The sequence below is a fragment of the Corylus avellana genome, chromosome 5, assembly GCF_965113065.1.
Source record: "Corylus avellana chromosome 5, dhCorAvel1.hap1.2, whole genome shotgun sequence".
Taxonomy (NCBI): domain Eukaryota; kingdom Viridiplantae; phylum Streptophyta; class Magnoliopsida; order Fagales; family Betulaceae; genus Corylus; species Corylus avellana.
In genome coordinates, this window is record NC_142494.1 from 26,114,895 (window position 1) to 26,136,708 (window position 21,814).

The 21,814-nt window shown below is 36.1% G+C and overlaps 3 protein-coding genes across 3 annotated transcripts; 1 reads left to right on the plus strand and 2 right to left on the minus strand.

The window, feature by feature from the left end:
- Window positions 1-3,965, minus strand: LOC132180434 (ARM repeat superfamily protein). The gene is made up of 7 exons (XM_059593251.2): window positions 3,474-3,965; window positions 2,971-3,073; window positions 2,395-2,431; window positions 1,426-1,499; window positions 1,230-1,323; window positions 1,013-1,095; window positions 1-383 (listed from the first exon to the last, which is right to left on the minus strand). The coding sequence occupies exons 2-7, from the start codon at window positions 3,040-3,042 to the stop codon at window positions 204-206; spliced, it is 540 nt and encodes a 179-aa protein (XP_059449234.2). The 5' UTR covers window positions 3,043-3,073; window positions 3,474-3,965; the 3' UTR covers window positions 1-203.
- A 381-nt stretch (window positions 3,966-4,346) lies between these two features.
- Window positions 4,347-11,606, plus strand: LOC132182686 (homeobox-leucine zipper protein ROC8). Its single transcript, XM_088516605.1, has 11 exons — window positions 4,347-4,528; window positions 6,486-6,618; window positions 6,937-7,054; window positions 7,154-7,345; window positions 7,546-8,004; window positions 8,081-8,182; window positions 9,140-9,346; window positions 9,486-9,669; window positions 10,249-10,517; window positions 10,776-10,865; window positions 11,104-11,606. Exons 2-11 carry the CDS (start codon window positions 6,497-6,499, stop codon window positions 11,485-11,487), a joined length of 2,127 nt encoding a protein of 708 aa, XP_088372731.1. The 5' UTR covers window positions 4,347-4,528; window positions 6,486-6,496; the 3' UTR covers window positions 11,488-11,606.
- Window positions 11,607-13,111: 1,505 nt separating this feature from the next.
- Window positions 13,112-19,811, minus strand: LOC132181251 (UTP--glucose-1-phosphate uridylyltransferase). Its single transcript, XM_059594382.2, has 20 exons — window positions 19,469-19,811; window positions 19,239-19,286; window positions 18,825-18,916; window positions 18,590-18,680; window positions 17,926-17,986; window positions 17,765-17,842; window positions 17,624-17,674; window positions 17,409-17,482; window positions 16,864-16,936; window positions 16,702-16,759; window positions 16,473-16,585; window positions 15,651-15,683; window positions 14,798-14,850; window positions 14,657-14,732; window positions 14,502-14,558; window positions 14,332-14,415; window positions 14,127-14,225; window positions 13,938-14,042; window positions 13,452-13,523; window positions 13,112-13,363 (listed from the first exon to the last, which is right to left on the minus strand). Exons 1-20 carry the CDS (start codon window positions 19,549-19,551, stop codon window positions 13,337-13,339), a joined length of 1,428 nt encoding a protein of 475 aa, XP_059450365.1. The 5' UTR covers window positions 19,552-19,811; the 3' UTR covers window positions 13,112-13,336.
- Between the last annotated feature and the right edge of the window lie 2,003 nt (window positions 19,812-21,814).

Sequence of the window (21,814 nt, forward strand, 5' to 3'; positions counted from 1 at the left end):
ATTGAGCTGTTGTCAGTCTTATCATAAGATTAGCAATAACTTTTTCTTGGCTGTAACTCAAAATATTACATAATTCCATCATAACCACTAAATACAATACAAAACTCTTTCACATGGATTATTCCCCTAAAAATTAAAAAAATAATAATAATAATAAAAATAAAAATAAAAAGCCTCCTAAACATAGACGACAAAGCAGGCCTCTAAGACTCACTTGTTCCCACATGTTTGTCCAAAAATGCCTTGGCCAGATTACTAAAGTTGACACTAACTGCCTCAGCTGCAGCATACCTCTTGATAACATCAATCACTTCTGGCTTTAAAATCTCTCCCTTATTAGATGGGTTACAGAGATAATAAAGAGTACCAAGCGCATAATTCACCTAAAAAGCAATGGGAATTTTGTATATGAATGCATACACACCAAACCATAAAACATGTATGCTTTTGCTACATCAATTCCAGTTGATAAAGCATTCCAAAATCATTACTTACAAGTTTTAAGTACAGCATGTGGCCTAATATGTCATGTCTACTAAGGATATATGTACAAAAACAATTGCTATTCGTCTAAAGATGGTAAAAAACCACAAGGATAACATTGTGACATTTTTCAAACAGAATGGATTAAATTGAAATGATAGATGATGCTTCAGGGGTGAAATTGAAACTTGACACAGTTCAAGAACCAAAATCATACTATCAACTATCAAGTATCACCTAATTACCATTTTTTAAAAGATAAAAGAAAAAGAAACCTTAAATCATTGAGTAGCTGCTTTGATAAACAATTAAAAAAAAAGCACATGTTAGACATAGATAAGTAAAATACAGAAATAATTCAGCATCACTTCTTTTTGAAAGAATAATAATATTGAAATAGTCAGTTATGGTTGAATGTAGTACAATCTCCCTTCAACCCTATGCTAACATTTGAAGTTTGATCACCAAGAACCAAAATAATTGAGTTAAAGGAGTGAAAAATCCACTAACTAAAAGTTTTGGCACTTACAGTGTTTCTAACCGGACTTGATAAACATTGTATGATAAGAGGAATCCCACCACACTGAGTGACAATTGCAGCATTCGCTGGATCTGCAGAAATAAAACACACAAAAACTTGGTAAATCACACGCTAGTGCCCAACCATCATTATATTCTGTAATGGAAAACAATGTGCCTTTTAGGATTTCTTAGGATCTGCAAAGAGAGCAAACTGCCATACTTACCTACGCAGGAATTGCAGATCCCTCCAAGCCCAAATTCCACAAGCTTCTCATTGGGTTCTGTTATGCAGTCAAGGAAAAGTTCCAAAACATTGAGCTGTTTAAGAATCATAAGTAAATCTTAAGAGGTGGAAAAGGGTACAAGAAGAAATTTTAGTTCCTTCCTAAAAAAATTATTACCAAAGGCAACATACTGTACCTGGCGCAAGAATTTATAATTGTAAGGGTCATATGCAAAGTTTGCCAGATTAGCAGCAATTCTTTCTTTTGTTTCTGTAAATAAAAGAATAATTGATTAATTACATGTTTCAAAGTTAAGTATATTCCCACAAGTGAATTAACTGTCATTAAGAAATAAAAATCTTAGCCAAGTACACCCTGTACCCCGATATTGACAAAGTGAGTGGCAATATCAGATAATAATTATTTTTAGAACATGACTCAAAAAAGCATATGAAAACAAAGGAGCATGTTTATATTTAACATAAATGGTGAATGGCACGCTTTTTCTCTGAGTTGCCTGAAAGCTCAATTAAGAGAATTCCAGTGTTCTCAAGAACAAAAGGTTCTTGAATCATGGCTTCCACCCTATGAGTGATAGTGGCTGCTTCATGACAACTCTGAGGTAACCTATAAATACAAAGATTGAAGAAAAAGACCAATGACCAGAACAATGAATTGTTCAGCAATTTTTCTTTTTTTGGTTTTGATATGCAAATATGACACAAGCGCCACATAGGATTCCTTTTCTTTTTTTTGGTAAGTAAGCACAATATAGGATTCAACAAGTGTCTTCACTCCCCATCCTTTTTAATCGGGGAGAAAATGCCACTTGATCCAAAGACCACTGGCACTAATTGCCCAGCAAGTTGGGGTTTGGTCACGACAACATGACACTATGTTCTGCCGCACCTTCTCTTGATGCATACAAGTAAAATGAGGCAAAAGGTTATCAGTAATGAGAGTAGCATGAAAGGAGAATTGTTACAACAATTAAAACAAAAACCAATTATATAGAGAATTTGAGTTTGAACAAACATGAAGGAATCTTTGTAGTACAAGGAACAAGAGTAGAGGCAATAGAACTCGTGCCATGGTAACCATTCAAGTTGATGATGAAAGGAAATAAACAATTAGAACAGAGGAACATAATCAAGATGATGCATACCTTCATCAGTAGAGTTCTGAAACTGACTCACCAATTCCTGCAATAAAATGAAAAAATTGGTCCCACTTAAATATATCAAAGGTCAAGAAATCAATTATACATAGATGAATCAACAACCTTCCCATCAAAAGCAGGGCGAAACTACTTTAGTGGTTGGGGAGTTTTGGCAACCCAAAAAAATTTTAAAATCCTAATAAAAATAGTATTTTTTATACTATGGCCCCATCAATGATGACTTTTCCACCCCTAGATGGTTAGATGATTTAGTTAACATCCTTGGCACCGTTTGGCAAGAGCCCCTTACTATTCATTCAAAAAATTGAACTCCCAATATTCTTACATTTTACATCGCATCAATCATTTTTTAATTATTATTTAAATAATTTTTTTTTTAATTTTTTCTCATATCAATCAATTTTTGCCAATGTTCCGATCCACAGTAACTATCCAATGCCAAACGGAGCCCTTAAAGAATAAAACAAACATATCATCGAAAATTCACGTAACTTTGGTACGTACAAGAAATAGAATGACAGTATATAACAAAGTAGATTGTCAAAATTATAGGAAGAGTACTTGAAGGTATTGCAGCCTTGGAGTCCCATATCTTCCCGTTCGCTCTTCTTGTCTCTGGTCATTGGTAAACATTCTTGTTTCGGTTACTTTACTTGAATATGCCCTGAATACAATCAAAAGAAGTTCACAAATAAAATGAAATACACACAGAGAATGACAGAAATAAAAGGAAAGCTTTGGGGAACAAGGCAGTCTTAAAATCCTTGGACCCAACCCGTCCCAAGCTTTGAATTGTCAAAATCAAATGTTCCCTGAATTGAATTTTATAAGCAAAAAAGCTGGGTAGTTTGGAGGGGGAAAGATTTGGCCTTTTGAGCTAATCAACCAACCAAATTCAGAACCCAGAATATGTACTGTGAGCTACTGTAGTGTGTGTAACATAAAACCCGGAAAATTCTCGTCGAGAAACATCTCCAAAAACCTCAAAACCAGAGGTATTGAAGTCCCTCTAATCAATCCCCTTAATGCCAAAATAGGAAAATGCATATATCAATTACACTGACCTTTCAGTCTTTCTCCTTTCGATCTATTAGCAAACACAGTCCTTTGTTTAGCAACCCTTTGCAATGGAGGCGACCACCATCTTTGCGGCGCAGGGGGTGATTTATTTTATGTGCGCAGCATAAATTGAGTGCTTTCGTCCTTGGGAGAGATTGATAACTGAAGGTGGGAAAGATATGCGCAAGACAACAATGGAAGAAAGAGAGACGCAGCCACGCGGTGGGTGTTTCTTTCTTTTCCTTTTATTTGTTTGTTTGGAATATCTTCTATTCGGTCGTGCAGAAAACATGAGTTTTTTTGCCCTCCAATAGAAGAAAGACACCTCAGCTAAAGTATAAAAATTGCACGAAAATTGTCTAAAACAAAAACACAAGATTTTGAGCTTCAACGGAGAGAGAAAAATGAGAGACTTTCGGCCTGACACCGCCGTGGGTCAGCAGACCCAAGCGGGTCTCGGGCCGGACCAGCCTGCCGGTCCCCTCTTATTCTCCGGCGCTCTCTCTCTCTTTCTCCGGCGACATTTGGTATGCCTGTTCCCCTCTTAATTTCTGGTGCTCTTCTCTCTCTCAGGGATCATCTTGGTAATTTAATACCCTAGCTAGAAATTAATTTGATATAATTGCAAATATCAGGAACTAAATAAGTAAATTTTTTAAAAAAAATTAAAAAGAAAAAGAAATCAACATAGAAAAACAGTTCTAAGAAAAACAGTTCGGTCATGGCAGAAATGAGGGGCTTTTGCTACCAATAAGAAGTTGCCACCTAACTTAATCCTACCAAACTCAGGTTTACAAAATAAACACAACTACACCTGATTATTGATTTAAAATATTTATTAATTTTGTTTTTTAAAAAATAAAATTGGCGAGCACGGCGTCGTCGTCGTCGGGGTTCAACGGTGAAAGGGTGGTGGTTTGTCGGGGTTCAAACGCGTTTTCTTCTCTCTCCCTCTTTCTCTTCTCCTTCACGGCCTGGCTCTCTCGCTCCTTGCCCTATCCGCCCTCTTCGTCGAGATCACCGCCGACAGCTCCCCTTCCCTCTCCCTTCTCAAGACCAGGTACTTCCCCTCTCCAACCTTGTTTCTTTCATTTTTTCCTACTCTTTTTTGGATGCCTTAGCTAGGGTTTTTAATCAAAAATTGGGGGTTTTCCTGATGATTTCTGGGGTGGCCGGCGAGGCTAGGGGGTGGCCGACGGAGAGAGAGAGGGAGAGAGGCAGCGGCGGCACGGTGGCTGAGGGCTGTGAGAAGTATAAAAATCAAGTGCATTTGTTCTCATTTTATTTTCTTGCTCCAAGCTGATTTGGCATTGATTTATTGGAGGGCAAAAAACCGCCCTTGTTTGCCACGACTGAACTGAAGTCATTCCCATTGTTTAAAGTAGTTCCAGCCGTTACAAGTTTGACATACACATGAATCTACGTGACAATTAATCATCACAGTTTTATTTTTAAAATAAAAAGTGAAATTGAAATTAAAAACTAAAAACCTTGTTTTGTACAATTGATAAGAAATATACTTTTTTTTTTTTTTTTTTTTTTTTATATGTCTACACAAGAGGAGAGAGAGATTTGAACTAGTAACTTCCGTTTTATTAGGCGTAACTTTAACCAAATGAACTACCTCTCAGGAATGATAAGAAATATACTTAAAAAGTCATACTATGTTCCTTTGTCATTAAAAAAAAAAAAATCAATCAAATATATATTCGAGTCATCCATTTGCTTGAGTTTTTTCCCTCTTTGCTTTTATTCTCACATTATGATGATGCGACATTTAATAAGGTAGTGTTTTTAATGCCATGGTAACGTTTATTTATTTGTATCCAAATGGGAAAGAAAGACGCGGTAAAATTAATTGTGTAATATGAGATTGTATTGCAATAGTATTGTGTGTGACGTTGCATTTTGTCAGAAAATTTACAGAAAGTAAGAGAGTAATTTGATAACGGATTAAACCTTAAAGATTGATTCGATCGATTTTGATCGATTTCGAATCCCAATAAGTAATTTGATAAAAATTCAAATCCCAAAGGACTAAAACAATATTTTTCCTGTTTTGGAATTGGGGTTTAGGGTGTGGTTCTCATGGTTTTGTGGAAGATCATGTGGGTCTAGGAGAGTTATGGTGGGATTCCATGTAGAGGATCATGGGTCTGCATTGGGAAAAAAAAGAGGGCTTATGCTTGGTGGTGTTGTTAACTTGTTTTGGAGTGAGGAAGATAAGGATAGAATGTTCGCATGTAATCCAAGTCTGACAAACGTCCAACAGTACGAAAGATGTCTGACACAAATTAACCCAGGAGAACATCTGAACCGTTGGATCTAGTCCAAAGTGGAGCCCAACAACTGGTCCCAGTTTGCTGTAGCTGATGTGGCACCATGGTCTTTTCTTGCCGTACAATTTATTTTCAGAGAAGGAAAAGCGTACACTTCCAAGTTCCAAGTACAAAGCATTCACGGACCCCCACCTCCTCGCCTGTTTTTATTTATAGTTCAAACACACTGCCTAATTTCATCAAGAAACACTAGAAAGCATCCAAGAAAGAACCTCAATGTGTTGATTAAAAGAAAATCTTTTTATAAGAGCCATCGTTATCATCTTCTGCTTAACAAACATGAGTGGACCAATACAATACTGTTTTTTCCTTAATTTTAAGAACAATAAAATAAATTCTGCTCCATTTGGCAGCTTTGTTGCATAGCATATCTTACTCCCTCGATTTTCGCCGACTTTTCCTAGTATTTAGCTGTTGCTTGCGTGTAGTTCATTATTCATAGACTCTTGTAAAACCCAAGATTTCCCACAAGCCATTGCGCGCCCAAGATTTCCCTCTCTTTATTCGGATAGTTTGGTGTTAATTTGCTGTCCTTTTATGGAGTTGACCTGTGTGAAGTGAAGTCATATATGTTGTTAGCATATATAGAGAAACACATGTTTTGTGATACATAAATACCATAAAGATTTAGAAAAGCAAAAGCTTCAGTATCAGTAGGTGGTAATATTATTGCTTTAGTGTGCCTGAAAATGGATGCAGTCGCAATGGGGAGTGGCGGCGGCTCAGGTGATGAACCAGAAGCTTCCAATACTCGCAAGGGGAAGAAGTCCTACCATCGCCACACTACTTACCAGATACAGCAACTTGAAAAGTAAGAAATATTAAATTAAATACCGTTGATTCCTTAACTACTCACATCTTGTGTTCATATATAGGAAGAGGATACCAAGTTTTTTGTTTGTCTTTGTTAGCGAGATTGGCCTTTTTATTTTTTGGCTAGTTTTATCATTTTTTCTGATGTGGGTTTATTTTGTTTTCTGATCATATGTATGAGAGCTTGTCTCCTCTCTTATTGTTCTTCCTGTGCTTTCATTTTGTTCATGTGTATGCCTCCACTATGTTTCTGATGTCTTTTTCCTGTATCAATATATACTTATGTTTCACTGATCTGTCTATTGCTGGAATGAAGATTCTTCAAAGAGTGCCCGCATCCAGACGACAACCAGCGGCGTCAGCTTAGCAGGGAGCTTGGTCTGGAACCCAAACAGATCAAATTCTGGTTTCAAAACAAGAGGACACAAGCAAAGGTTTTTTTTTTTTTTTTTTTTTGGTCTGTTGGATATCTGGATTTTGAATTGTTAAAACCTCAGTTATGGTGATTCTTCAGTGTTGTTTATGCTTTATAGGCTCAAACTGAGCGAGCAGATAACACTGTTCTTCGGGCAGAGAATGAAAAAATTCAATGTGAAATCGTTGCAATCAAAGAGGCGCTGAAAAATGTAATTTGCCCAGCGTGTGGAGGTCCACCCTTTGGAGAAGAAGAAAGGCAACGTAACCTACAGAAACTGCAACTGGAAAATTCCAAATTGAAAGAAGAGGCAAGTTTTCATTGTTGCAACTTCAGCCATATCTCTTTATTCTAAAGCGTTTGTCATTCCAACGTATATTTTAAAGGGTAACGCTTAATTGCATTTTAAAAAATTTATACTCTTGTAAAATCGCAAATTCAAACGGACTCATCTTATAGCTATCTAATTTAGCATTGTCAAGTCAAAATAATTGCTGTTTGGCTTTGCAGCATGAGAAGGTATCAAACCTTCTTGCCAAGTACATTGGCAAACCGATCTCACAAATCGAGTCGTTGATGGGAGTCCCAAGATCTTCATTGGATTTTTCTCCAGGAAGAACTTCACTGATCAGCCAAAGACTGGAGAGTCCTGCTCTTGATCTAGACCTTGGTTCTACCAATACTGCATCACCATACCGACTAAAAGGAATTCCAGAAATGGAGAAGGCAATCATGCTGGAAACTGCTGCCGGTGCCATGGATGAATTAATCCGACTCTTGCGAATCAACGAGCCTGTGTGGATCAAGTCCCCTGCCGATGGCAGATATGTTCTTCATCGTGACAGCTACGAAAGGATGTTTCCCACAGCCAATCACTTGAGAAACGCCACTGCTCGTATCGAGTCATCAAGAGATTCAGGAATGGTGGCCATGAGTGGGATGCATTTAGTTGAGATGATTATAGATTCGGTCAGTACTCTTCCTTTTCCATATATCTACTTTGCTATAGAATTGAACCCCAGATCACCATGGTTTGATTTTGCAGGATAAATGGTCAGATCTTTTTCCCACAATTGTTACAAAAGCAAAGACAATTCAAGTGCTCGAAACCGGAACGTCAGGAAATCGGAGTGGTTCCTTGCAGCTGGTAATTATAGCCTTAGAATCCAACTTTATTCATTTTTTTTTTTTGTTAAATACCTAATAGTACTCTTATGGTTTTATTTCTTTATTTTTTTCTCATTAGGGTTTGATTTTTATTAGACGAGGTGCTTGTGGTTTTGATAAAGACCAAATTGATCCTTAGTTAACTTTTTTTGATGGATGGTCCTTAGTTAACTTAACGAAAGTTCACGTCACTGACACGTGAATCAATTAAAATTCGACATTTGGCATAAGTGGCCACATCATCACTTATGATGTGGCCGCATAATTAAATTTTTTATTCAAAAATTAAAAATTAAAATATATATATATATATATATATAAAGAAAAAAAAATGGTGCGGCCCTTCGCCATTTGGGGGTGGCTCTAGTACCCACTAGGGGTGGTTTCGGCCACCCCCAAATGGCCAAGCCAATTTTTTTTTTTTGCCTTTTATTTTTTTGAAAAAAAATATATTTTAATTTTTTTTAAATAAAAAATATAATTAGGTGGCATGTCATCAGTGATGATGTGACCACTTATGCCAAGTGTCGAATTTTAATTGGTCCACGTGTCAACTACATGGACTTCTGTTAGTTAATTTGGTCACTTATGCCAAGTGTCGAATTTTAATTGGTCCACGTGTCAGTGACATAGACTTCTGTTAGTTGATGTGGCCACTTATGCCAAGTGTCGAATTTTAATTGGTCCACGTGTCAGTGACATAGACTTCTGTTAAGTCAACTAATGGTCAATGGACGAAATGACCAATTTGATTTTTATCAAAACCACATGTACCTCATGATAAAAATCAAACCCCAAGGGAGAAAAATAAAGAAATGAAACCAATAGGGTATTAGGTATTTAACCTCCCTTTTTTTTTTTCTTTTTTTTTTTTTTCTTTTTTTTTTTTTAAGAGTTTGTTATAGAAGGTTTGAGTACTCAAGAAATGAAAATGCAGATGTATGAACAAATGCACATTCTTTCTCCTCTGGTGCCGCCTAGGGAATTCTATTTTCTTCGCCATTGTCAGCAAATAGAGCTGGGCATGTGGGTGATAGTGGACGTCTCCTATGAGTGCCCAAAAGAGAAATCCTCCCTCCCTTCCCGCTCTTGGAGGCTCCCTTCTGGATGCATGATTCAGGATTTGCCTAATGGGTGCTCCAAGGTCCGTAACTTCGAATCGCTATAAGAACTTTTCTTTTTTATACTCATAAAAATAATAAATTGAATTGGGTGTCATTCAAACCACTGTTACAAATTCCTGCGTTTAATTATTTTTCAGTTGGAACATTCATGTTTTATAGGTTACTTGGGTTGAACACGTGGAAGTGGATGATAAAACCCAAACTCATAGGCTCTATAGGGATCTCATATGTGGCGCTACTGCTTATGGAGCAGAACGATGGGTTGCTACTCTTAGGAGGATGTGTGAGAGATTTGCTTACTCCATGGGGGAAACTACACCTTGTTGTGAGCTTGGAGGAGGAGGTGGTATTCTTTATTCTTTTTCTTTTTTTTTTTTTTTTTTTTTAAGTAACTTTCCCATTTCTCACATGCCTTTTCTCTCTTGTCCACCTTTAATTAACGGAAAACTTTCACTACCTTCCAAGTATTAACGGTTTTGCAATCATAATCTTGAAGTACTAATTTTTGTAATGTCAGTATCCTTATAAGTTTTAGTCTCTTTTAGTTTTCCCTCCGTTAGGGTTTTCTATTAAATTAATCTTAACGGAGGATGCCAAAATGTTCAAAATACTCTTTTTTAAAAAAAAATAAAAATTAAAAAAATACCATAGTAACCAACGGACAGGGGTAAATTTGGGTTTTTATTAATTTTTAATAAAGGTAAATTTATATTTTTATAAATTTTATTAGAATATAGGGGTCATTTTACGTGTTTAGTATTTGATTTAACACTAAACCCTAATAGTAGGGGTAATACTACTTAAAATGGGCTGAAACAAGAGATACCGACATTGCAAAACTCATGATACTTCGGGAGCTATGTGAAGTTTTTTGTTTAATTAATTATGATGGTTAATTTTAATAATGTTTTCCATTGCTCAGTGTTTACTTTGCCCGAAGGTAAGAAGAGCATTGTGAAGCTTTCCCATAGGATGGTCAAGAATTTTTGTGGAATCTTGAGCATGTCAGGTAAACTAGATTTTCCTCAATTATCTGAAGTGAACAACAGTGGGGTTCGAGTCTCTGTTCGCAACAGCACAGAACCAGGCCAGCCTTGTGGAATGATAGTTAGCGCCGCCACATCTCTCTGGCTTCCCCTGCCACCTCACAATGTCTTCAATTTCTTTAGAGATGAGAGAACGCGAGTTCAGGTTCACGAAATTGAATTAGGATCCTCTCTAGTTTAAATGAATTAGAAAATATCTAGTTAATTATATTATAGAGGTATATATTTTTGTTCTTTCGAAAAGTGAAAAGACAAAAATACATTTCACATATAACTAATTAGATATTCTTCAATTCATTTTTGGAGAGGATCTTGTTCCCATGAAACTGGCAAGTTGATCATTTTGTTAATATTTCAGTTTTTGAAGCAATGTAACTTATACTATATCTTCATTGTCCTCCAGTGGGATGTTCTCTCCAGTGGAAATCCAGTGCATGAGATTGCACACATTTCAAATGGATCTCATGTGGGGAACTGTACTTCCATTATTCGGGTAATTCTTTTTTCTTTTCTTACTTCTATTTATGCTCAAATGTGTAGAAACCAAATGAAATAATTCAACTTTCAATATGGAGAAAGGATCAAGTATATACTTGTTTAAAAACTATGCTATAAAAGATGCAGAAATGGCATCAGATTATTTAAGAAATACTCGAATAAGTCCAATTTTATGATCAGGCAATTGACGGCTCTTGTTTTAATGTTCATCTTAATGGTTTATGTGAAAGCAGCCTTCTATCCCTAATGAGAGTATGTTGATTCTTCAAGAGACCTGCATAGACACATTGGGATCCTTAGTAGTGTATGCCCCCATTGACATGCCAGCGATCAACATAGCTTTGAGCGGCGAGGACCCTTCGGATGTACCAATACTTCCATCAGGGTTCGTAATCTCAAGTGACGGTCGTCCTGAAATTGGAAGTTCTGGGGCTTCAACAAGTGAAAATACTGAAAAGTCAAGCGGTTCACTTCTTACGGTGGCTTTCCAGATATTAGTATCTAGCCCATCGTCTCCGAAGCAGGTGAACGTGGAATCTGTGGCAACTGTCAATACCCTTATCAGCTCCATTGTCCAAAGAATAAAGACTGCTTTGAATTGCTCTGACTTAGATTAACTATATGGTTCTCTATATTTGCTTTATGTGTAAGTTGAGCTTCTTAAAAGTAAACTTCATATTATTTATACACAATGATATCATCCACAGGTTTACATAATGAAGAGCGATATAAAAGAACTGAGAGATCGCTATAATTCTTTGCTTCATTCCCTTTTATGATATTGTACTGTACTTTTCTTTCTTATATCCTTTAGAACTTATATATATATATATATATATATATATATATATTGGCAACGTACATTTAGCCTCTCAATGTTATACCCGTTTGCACCTGGCTACCAAATTTTAAAATGTGATATTTTTTTTCTTAAACTGTGAGATCACACTAATTCTTTGCTTCTAGATAGTTTTGAGGCCTCCCAAACTAAGTTTTTTTAAGTTCTCATATTTTTCTTTAAGGGTAAAATTATAATTTCAAAGGGCTCTGTCAAAAAAATGACCGAAACTTGTATAGAGGGTCCATTTTGATGCAGGGGCATAGCACAAGGATTTATTTGATCATTTTACAACCCTAAAAACTTATGTGTCATAACATCAAACTCTAGAGACCAATTTTGTAATTTTTCCTAATAACAATAATTGTAAGTTTTGTAGGGGGTATATTTGTCAAGATCGATGGGAACCAAATTTAGAACTAAAATCGAGAACATTTGAGAGTCTAGAAAATATTGTTAAGTCTACTTGAGGGGGGAGAGATAGAGAGATCAAACTTTAGTTAAGAAGGATTATAGAGATGATGTTATGACTTAGTCAAAGCACTATCAATAGTCCAAGGGTCATATTTTTTTTTTTTTTTTTTTTACATGTCTACACAAGAAATTAGGGAAAATTCAAACTATTTACCTCTGTTTTATAAGGCGAAATCCTAGCCAATTGAGTTACATCTTGAGAACTTCAAGGATCAATTTTATATGACTGTCTTCTGTCTATTTAAATATATCCAAATGAGGAGAAATAAACTTGATTCAGGTGTGGTTCAGCCAGCCCCAAAACCAGCCAGAAGGGTGGCCAAAGAACTCCCAAGACTAGGGAGTGGGCTCTTGGGGTGATCAAATTATCCTCATAACCCTTGAGGTTGTTTAATGAGGGTGAATCAGTCAACCCAAAGGCTTTTACAAGAAATCGGTATCCCTACTTTTTAAGGGTAGAGATACCGATTTCTGTCTTCTGACTATTTAAATATATCAAAATGAGGAAAAATAAACTTGATTCATGTGTGGTTCAACATCCCAAAACCAGTCATAAGGGTGGCCAAAGAACTCCCAAGACTAGGGAGTGGGCTCTTGAGGTGGTCAAATTATCCTCATAACCCTTAAAGTTGTTTGATGAGGGTGAATTAGTCAGCCCAAAGGCCTTTATGAGTAATCGGTATCCTTACTTATTGAGAGTAGCCAAATCCCCTCCTAATCATTTTGATAAAGAGTTGCAGAGGGATTTATTTGATAATTTTGAAGCCCCACAAATTTATTGGTTACAAGATCAATTCTATTATTTTCTGTAGAACCTTTGCCATCAGCAATTACTATCATAGCAAATCTTACTACTCACTCGCAACACTTTTTCACAGTTCCGCCGCCCAAAAAAATAAAAAAACTGAACTTGCACAGCTAACATGTGCTTGTCATTAAAAAACTCATTTTCGCTTTACTTCTACACTTCCATCAAATTTTCATTCACAAAACAAAAAGGTAAGTTATAACTTCTGCCCAAAGGCCTTCCACATTTAAACACTGCAAACAAAACTGCGTTTTTATTTTCCCATCAGAATACAAAGAGCATTGCACAACAAAAAGAAAGATCTGCGTGAAGAGCACACTCTCCAGTACTTTTCAAAGCAACTTGCTTAGAGATCCTCATGGGCATTGATTTCCTGGATATGGAAATTAGATATGCTCAGCCCAAACATCGTAAAAGAATCTCATGGTATCATATACAAGGTCTAAATTCTAGCTTTTTACCTTGTTTTCAAGTACAGCTCCATCAGGTATCTCTAGCTTCTCCCCAGGTTTTGCTACAATACTCACTTTCCCCTTCAAAAATAAAACCAAAATGACGGAAAAGTCAGTCGCCAACAATCAAAGTACGCCCATGCATGGACCACACGAAAAACTATTCTTTTAAGTCCTCACTGAAGCACCCACAATGGGTTTTGGTAGAAATTCAGAGTTTCGGACTTTTATGAGATGTTTTTGGAGCTGATGCAGTTTTGAGGGGGGGGGGGGGGGGGGAAACAGGGTAAAAATTTTGATCAACGGCTAGAATTTGTTAAAGGTTTTATTGCATCAACTCTGTAAGGAGGCAAAATTGCAAATCAATTAGACGTATTTCAGAAATATTAAAATCAAAACATTATCTGCTAATTGTTAAGTAAAATGTATCTGGAAGTCATAGGAAAACACTTAAAGAAATGGGCAACTGTAAAGCAATAAGAGTACATATAATACCTTGAGAGTAACACCGGTACCGAACCATACATCACCCACCACTTTAAGGCTATCAAGCTCAATGATACTAGGTATAGACTTGAATCGGCTCAAGAAGTTGCCGACCTGTTAAGGTGGATGACAAAATCATTATCACTATCAAGAAGCTTCAAGCATCTAATAAAACAAGATCTCTGTGATAATTTTCACCTTCTTAAATTCAGGCCCCAATTCAATGGAAGGATTTGCAGGATTTTTCCTAGCTGCATTTCGGAGAACAAAGCCATCTTCTAATGTATAGAGATCAGACTGCCGCAAAGAAGAAAAGGAAGGAAAACAAAACAAAAAAGGACTGTAAGACAAACCTCAAAAAACTATTCAAGATCCTATTCCTAATGTCAGAGAAGAGGGTAACCTGGACAAGAAGCAAATCCGAAGTTGCCTTCACTGGAAGGAACCGAGATCGAGGTACATTGATACCAATGGCATTATCAAAGAACTGGTTGAGCCAAGATGAAAAGAATAACAAGATCAAATTTCAACTTTTAGAAACATCTTAGGAATAAGTTTATGTACAATAAGTACCCTAATTGCTGCACCAGCTGCAGTTTCCAGCTGAAGAACTTTGATTCCATCCACTTCCTACATACAAGATTAACTTCTACCAGTTACTTGCCTGTCTAAGCATCAGAAATCCGGATCAAATATAGGAGCATCACCATAAGAAAAATCAAATATACCTTTGGGTTTGGTATGATCTCCATCTTTAGTGCATCAGCTTCCACAAGCCTCTTAATTGCCTTCAAGTTAACCCACCTGTGTGAAATCTTGTTAGCATTCAATCAATGTTTGTTAATAGCACTTAGGCCAACATGACTTACAAATTGTTTGTGTTGAAAATTTTGAACTTCTCTATCGACTTGAACTCATTGACCTGTTTCAAAGAAACCACTTCATGTCAACCACAAACTTGCCAAAGACATCTTCACACAAATTTTAGATTATGACAACCTCATTATTGCAAAAAGCACTTTGCTTGGATAATCATGGCCACCCTATTCTGGTTGACTGGTGGAGACAGACACGAAATTACTCAAAACTTAACTTGCATGATATCACCTCCTTCGTTAAATTGATACTTCCATGTTTCTCAACGTTTTTTTTCTTCTCTATAGGTAAACACATTCACATACTATTAGGGAATGATTTTTTTATTAGTATTTATAAATAGTTAATAAGTACTTACACCATTTATTTTCCAACATGGATCCTATACACCTTGCACCGACCCTCTCTTTTGTTGTTCTACCTCCCAGTTCAGGAAATATCAATTATGAAATTATGAAATGGTGCCTATTTTTCAGAGCAGTTAAGCAGTCAATTAAGTTCTTCAATCCATTTTGCATCATGAGCTTCTTTTGGTGATGAGCTACACCAACATATAGCAAAGAATTAGCTTAGCTGATACCTCGCTGGTTGAATTATGTCAATTATTATATCCATATAATGCCAATTTTGTATTACGGTCTTTTGAATTAGTACACTATTACAACTGCCTAGCTGGCTGTGTATCAGCTTGGCTATATAAGGGACTCTAGCAACTCAGTTGTATCTTTGGTCTTCTATAGAGAGAATTCTGGATACTGAAAGCAGTACTCAATCTACAAAGTGAAATTAAAATGGCAAAGGAAACCAAAAGAAGAGAAAAGATTGGAAGATAGAACGAGAACTTACATGTTCATCAGGAACCTGTGCTATTTCCAGTAGCTGCATCACGTAATTAAAGAAAAAATGTCAATAAATGCAATCATTTATAAAGAAAAACTAGAAACTATCATATATCACATTTCTATGTACTAGACTTTAGAAAATTGTAGTGTATTGGTGGTATCAGAAAGCAGATGCTGATCGCCTACAATATAATCTTCATTAAAATTCTTTATAGAAACAATACCCTACTACGTTGCAGGTATTGAAAGCATTCTCATGTAAGATGTCATATACAAGAGAGTTTGTAGTTCGGGCCAGCAAAAGTTAAGTCCACAAATGGAAGATGGGAAGCATTTTCCTTTCAGCTAGCTAAAAACCTAGCGATAAGCCTTGTCTTTAAAAACTATGTTCCTTGTACATGTGACAATATGCCAATATGTTTATATTCCTTTTCAAAAATTGGCCAAAATGAGAAATTTTGGAAGGGTAATTAATACTGGCTGTATAATGACTAAAATTTTAATATTGGAAAAACTAAATCTATTATATGAGAAAGAGTAATGTTAGAAAGAGGACAAGAGTCATCCTTGTATCCTCCCAAATGTGAGGTGGCTTTTAAAATCACCATTAAACTTAAAATGATCATTATTAGATTTTGATCATTATATGTCAAGAGCATATGCAACATACCGCTAATGCTTTAATTTTATATTTAGATTTATCCCAAGCAAATCACAATTGAGCATCTAGATAAAAACTAACTTCAAAACCTCTGCCGTGCTTCTGACAAAACAAAATCAGAAGCTTGCAATGAAGCAAAATTAAAAATGGATGATAATTATATACCTGAACCCTTCCTTCATAAGAAATGAGAGTGCCGCCCTTCACATCAGCCAAGGTTTTGGGTGTCACTTCCATGCAGTATTCATTCTTGTTGTGGACCAAATGATTTAAGATTTCTAAGAAAGCCAGTTAAGGATAGAGGCAGTTGAAAGGATTTTTTTTTCTCCATGCAGTATCATCAAAAACGAAGCTAGAAACCAAAAGATGTCACTGAGAACCAATTTCAGGATACTCATGTCAACAATAGCACCCAAGTTATCCGAGTTGGCAATAAAGACATACTCCTTACCCTGGTTCAGAGACAAAAAGGAAATATGGCAAAAGATAAAGCTTATGAGCATACTGGTGTCTCAGTGAACATTCAGGTGATCATAAAATGCATCATGGTGCTGACCTGTGCTAACAGTGCATCAAGTTTGCCACTGTTCTTCAAGGATGGGAATACATCCCCATGGCCAGGAGGATACCTTCATGTCACATGCATTCAGAAGTCATGAGTGGAAAGGCAAAAAATGAAATAAATAAACCACTAAAGGCAAAGGACTCTAGTAGTTTTGATGGCCTTTTCTTTTTATAGCTAAAGACACCTAGCTATAAGGGGGAAAAATCAAGAAAAGGATGAAAATAAAGTACATTAGGAAAATCTAAAGTAGTTGTCCTGAGGTAAAGAGTATTGAAGAAGAAAGAGTTTAGTTCTACCACCATCCTCTCGCAGTCTATAGATCGTATTTCTGAGTTTACCATAGTTGTACAAGCACGAAAGTCTATGGATAAACATTCACGTGTAAGTAGAAAAAGAGCAAAACTCAGTTTGCAAGGATTAACAACTGCATATATCTAGCATCTTGCCAACATTTTGCATCAGTTAAAATTATTCGAGTTTCACCATGAGATGATAAAGTGTAAGCCAAATAATAAATTTAAATAAAAAAAACATACCATCCATCTTTGCCAGTCTGTCCTTTGCTTGGCAGTGGACTAAAGTCATCAACAACAAGACGAGGATACTGGCTCTGTGTAAATCCAAAGATTCGGGATAAAGTATAAATATGTTGTTTTGAGTTTTCAGTAAACAGGAAGTAGTTACTAAAGCAGAGCTATTAGAGAATCGATATGCTTAGAAAAAAAAAATGTTAAGAATCAGTATCACGGACCTGATTAAAAGTATGAATATCAACATTTGAGCTAGAGTATCTTTCCACGATCTGAACCAGACAACAAACTTGTTAGTGCATTAGGAAAATCTAATAAAAAAGAGATTACAGTATAAGTGAGTAAAAGTAAAGACAATTTACCTTCAATGTATCATCATGAGTGTTGAATGAGTTCATTAGAAGCAACGGAACATTGCACCCGTATTTTGAATTGAGATTCTATAAACAATTGAAGTTTAGTTGCAAGCCAAGGTATAACAACCAAAAGGGGGGAAAAAAAGTGTAGCATAAACGACAAAGACCTCAATCTGGATAACAATCAAGTCAAGAAATGTCAGCCCATTCCGAACTTCAATGACAGACCTGCATTTCAATTTATTAGAAACAAATTTATCAATGGAAAGTTCAAGGGAAAAAATATACACTGAACAAAATGTAAGCAAGGCAGGAGCAAAGCAGACCACCAAGTAATTGAAGCTATACATGGCCGTTAAAAAAATGGAAAACTTATACAAATAAGTAAAATACAAAAACAGACTACTGATGAGGAACAAGAAGGGGTGTAAAAAGAATAAACAAGATAATCCTAACTAATTACTGTGCAATTTACAAGCAAGTTAAAAAGTAAAATACATTAAAAAAAAAAAAATTACAGCACAAATAATGGATTTTTGCCCCCTAAATAAAGTTAACTACGAATTTTTCTGGAGATATAGTTGATTCGCTTACAGCCCATTATGAGATATAGTTATTAATAGCTTAAAATTTTGACACTACTGGCAACATTATTAATAGCATCTGAACTTCTAAAGCAAAGAACAGAACACACTCCACTCTATTATTAAGCTTCAAGTTTCATCTGAAAATGGAAATCACCTAGAGAATCACAATTTTAATGGAGGCTTTCGACCAGTAAACAAATACACAAGAAAACAAATATATCGGAAGTTAGACTAAATCACATACTTGGGACCAGTACAACCCATTGTTGTCCCCAAACCTCCATTAAGCTTTAGCACAACAAGCTTGTCCAACAGCTTCTTCGCCTCCACGGGATCTGCATCCATTCAGATATTTAATAAGTTGCTGATACTATTCAAACCGAATCAATTGACATGTGTAGATAGATTATAAAATTGCACTATTTTTCAAAAAGAGAAGAAAAAGTTCATGCAAAGGGAGAAATAGTCAAGATCTTTACCATCGGTAGTGGGTGCCAAGGTGTCATAAGGAACCACTACTTCATCAGTAGGGGTCTGGATCTTACTCCATTCCACATGTTGCGCTTCGCCACTTTAACGCACATAATATCACAACCAAACAAAGAATAAGTCAAAACAAATCCATTTTCTAATCTTCAAAAAATATAATATGTAACCGTTCGGCTGCCTGGAAAATTTAGGAACAGAAATTAGATTTAAAATCGAAGCCCCAGATCTTTAATTAACATATCAAGAATCACATCAACAAAATACATATTTTTTCCTTTCCTCTTGCATCGTTTTCTCGACAACCAAACAAACAGAAAAGGTTAAAAAACAGGTCTCTGAGCAAGCACGGTTTAACATCACATAAAAATCTAAGCGAATTATACAAAACTTCACGCATAGTTCACCTGAGATAGCGAGCGACGAGGTTGATGCATCCGGTTTTCTCATTCTCACTGCAAAACACAAACCGAAACAATCAAAGAACGAACTAAAACTCAGATCTAAGATCTAATACTCCAATGCAGAGAGACAATCCGAATAACAATCGGAAGTCAAGAAATTCACCACAATTCGATCCGATACAGCAAAAAAAATAGGAATCAGAGTGTCCTACAGTAAATGAATGAAAAACTACCTGATTTGGTTGAGTCCATCGATAGCAGATTTGAGGTTGTTGAGCTTCTCAGCATTAGCAGCGTTCAGAATCGCGGCAGCCATTGCTCAGAGAGAGATAGACGAATTATCTGGAAATAAAAAGTGCGTGTAGAAGAGAAAGTTTGTTTGTATATATGGGGGACGATTTGTTTCGTACGGTGCAAATGACTCTGATTTTGGAGGGGGTACGCATAAAATTAAAAAATACAAACAAAGCCTAATCGTGTCGAAAGCTAACGGGTGTGATGGCAGTGGTGCTTAGAGTAGAGTACTTGACACCCACACACAAAAAAAAAAAAGGAATTCTATTGCGGAGAATATGCAGCCGAATATGACGATGCTGTGAGCTTTGTCCCCCGTCCAATCCTAGAAAAGATTGGCGCCTCTTTTACGCTAAGGTGACACCTCACCCAAGTTCCCGCTGTTGTTGTCAAAATCCAGGGGCTCGTGTCAATAGATTTAACTAACTTTCTTCCCTTGGGTGGTTTAAGGTGGATTGAGAGATCCTGCAAGTTTTAGGAGTTGCCGGGCATGTGATTAGCAATAAAATGATGAGAGTCAGCCAAAGAGAAGACAAAAAATAGAAACAAAGTTAAGGCTAAATGGGTGATCCGATTATCCCCCATTTTGAGAACAGGTGGTCAACCCTCCTAAAGTAGATTAAAGATGTTTGAAGTATCCTCAAGCATGTTTTTAGGGTAATTCGACCCTAGTTCGACTACTTTTCGTCCCCATTGATGCCTTCAAACATGTTTTTTAAATGGGTGATGTTAAACATCACGCGGGCGCGAGTGATGTGATATTTTAAAATAATAAAATATTTTATTTTATTATTATAATTATTTAAAAAAAATAAAATAAAAATAAAAGACATACATGATTATTCATACATGCCGGCATATTTTGTATCATCACCCTTTTTAAATAATCAAAATAGCCATCACCTTGAAAGGGTAGCCAGTCACTCCCCGAAACATGTTGCCATGTTGATGTGGCGAAATCTCCCTCTAAAGCATGTTTTGGGTGATTTGGTTGGTCTCTATATATTCTATAGTAGTCATTATCCCTTTGAAGATGATTACCTCTTTTTGGCTTTTTTGGCTTTTTTTTTTTTTTTTGTGGTTCATTCTTCATTGTTAGGAACGGCTGAAGTTGAGGTTAAAAAAAAAAAACACAAGAAAAAATTTAATGCTTTCATTAAAACGATCTCATCTAACTTAAGATTGGGTTTAAAATAATTTAATATTTACTATTCGAATATGATCAATTTAATTTTAGACACTTATATTTGTTGTCAACGTACGTGTTAATGTAGTCTTTAAACATCGAGTTGGATCAATTTGAATCTCTACGCAAAGGAACAAAAAGCATGTGACATTAGTTTGCCCCGACAACTAACTCACAAAAACAATAATCTCTCTCTCTCTCTCTCTACACCATCTTGCCACCTTAATCGACCACGTCCAGCTACCTTTCTTTCTTCCTCGTCCCTTTTCGCCAACCCAATTGCCTGATCACCAATCAATTCGCAGCCAAATGTCGTTTTATTTTTTAAAGTGATTTTACACCATTTATTAATAAATAGCGTGAGAATTGATATTATGTGATATTTGTATCTCGTTGTCAAGATATGCAATTCCGTTATCAGAAAATGAGTTTTTATTTTTTAATTAATTAATATCACATTCATACGAGATCATTTTTTTTCAAATCCAACATTTCTATCCTTATTATATGAAATAATTTGTTTTAACTAATCTTTCAATCTCTTTCTCCTCCTGATCTCTCTCTCATTGCTCATTACTGTTCTGACGCTACTTCACCCGCCACTGTCGTTTTTTTAAGTTCAACCAAGCCCCGACTCAACCCAAGAATTAATATAGCCCAAACCATCCCATGAAGCCAAGGAACTCGTCCAACCATACTCGCAGAGACTGTAAATAATAATAAAAAAGTGGATATATACAATTATTTGTCTTTGATACAGTTGCTAGTTACATTTAATCATTTATCTTAACAATTGTATCAACTCCAAAAAATATTGTAGATATAGAGAGTCTGTAAGGTGATCTTAATATGGTTCAAACCAAATTTTGGCTTTAATAAAAGCTCATTTGGCTAGTCCAATGCTAGTGTCCCTAGATATAAACTAGGGGTGGCAAAATGGGTACCCATACACGACCCGATTACGACCCGCGGGTACCCGTTACACGATTAGCCTATATCCAGACACGACCCGTTTAGCTAAACGGGTAATCGGGTTTGACACGATTATGACACGAAAATAACCGGGTAACCCGACACGACCCGTTTTACCCGTTTAAAA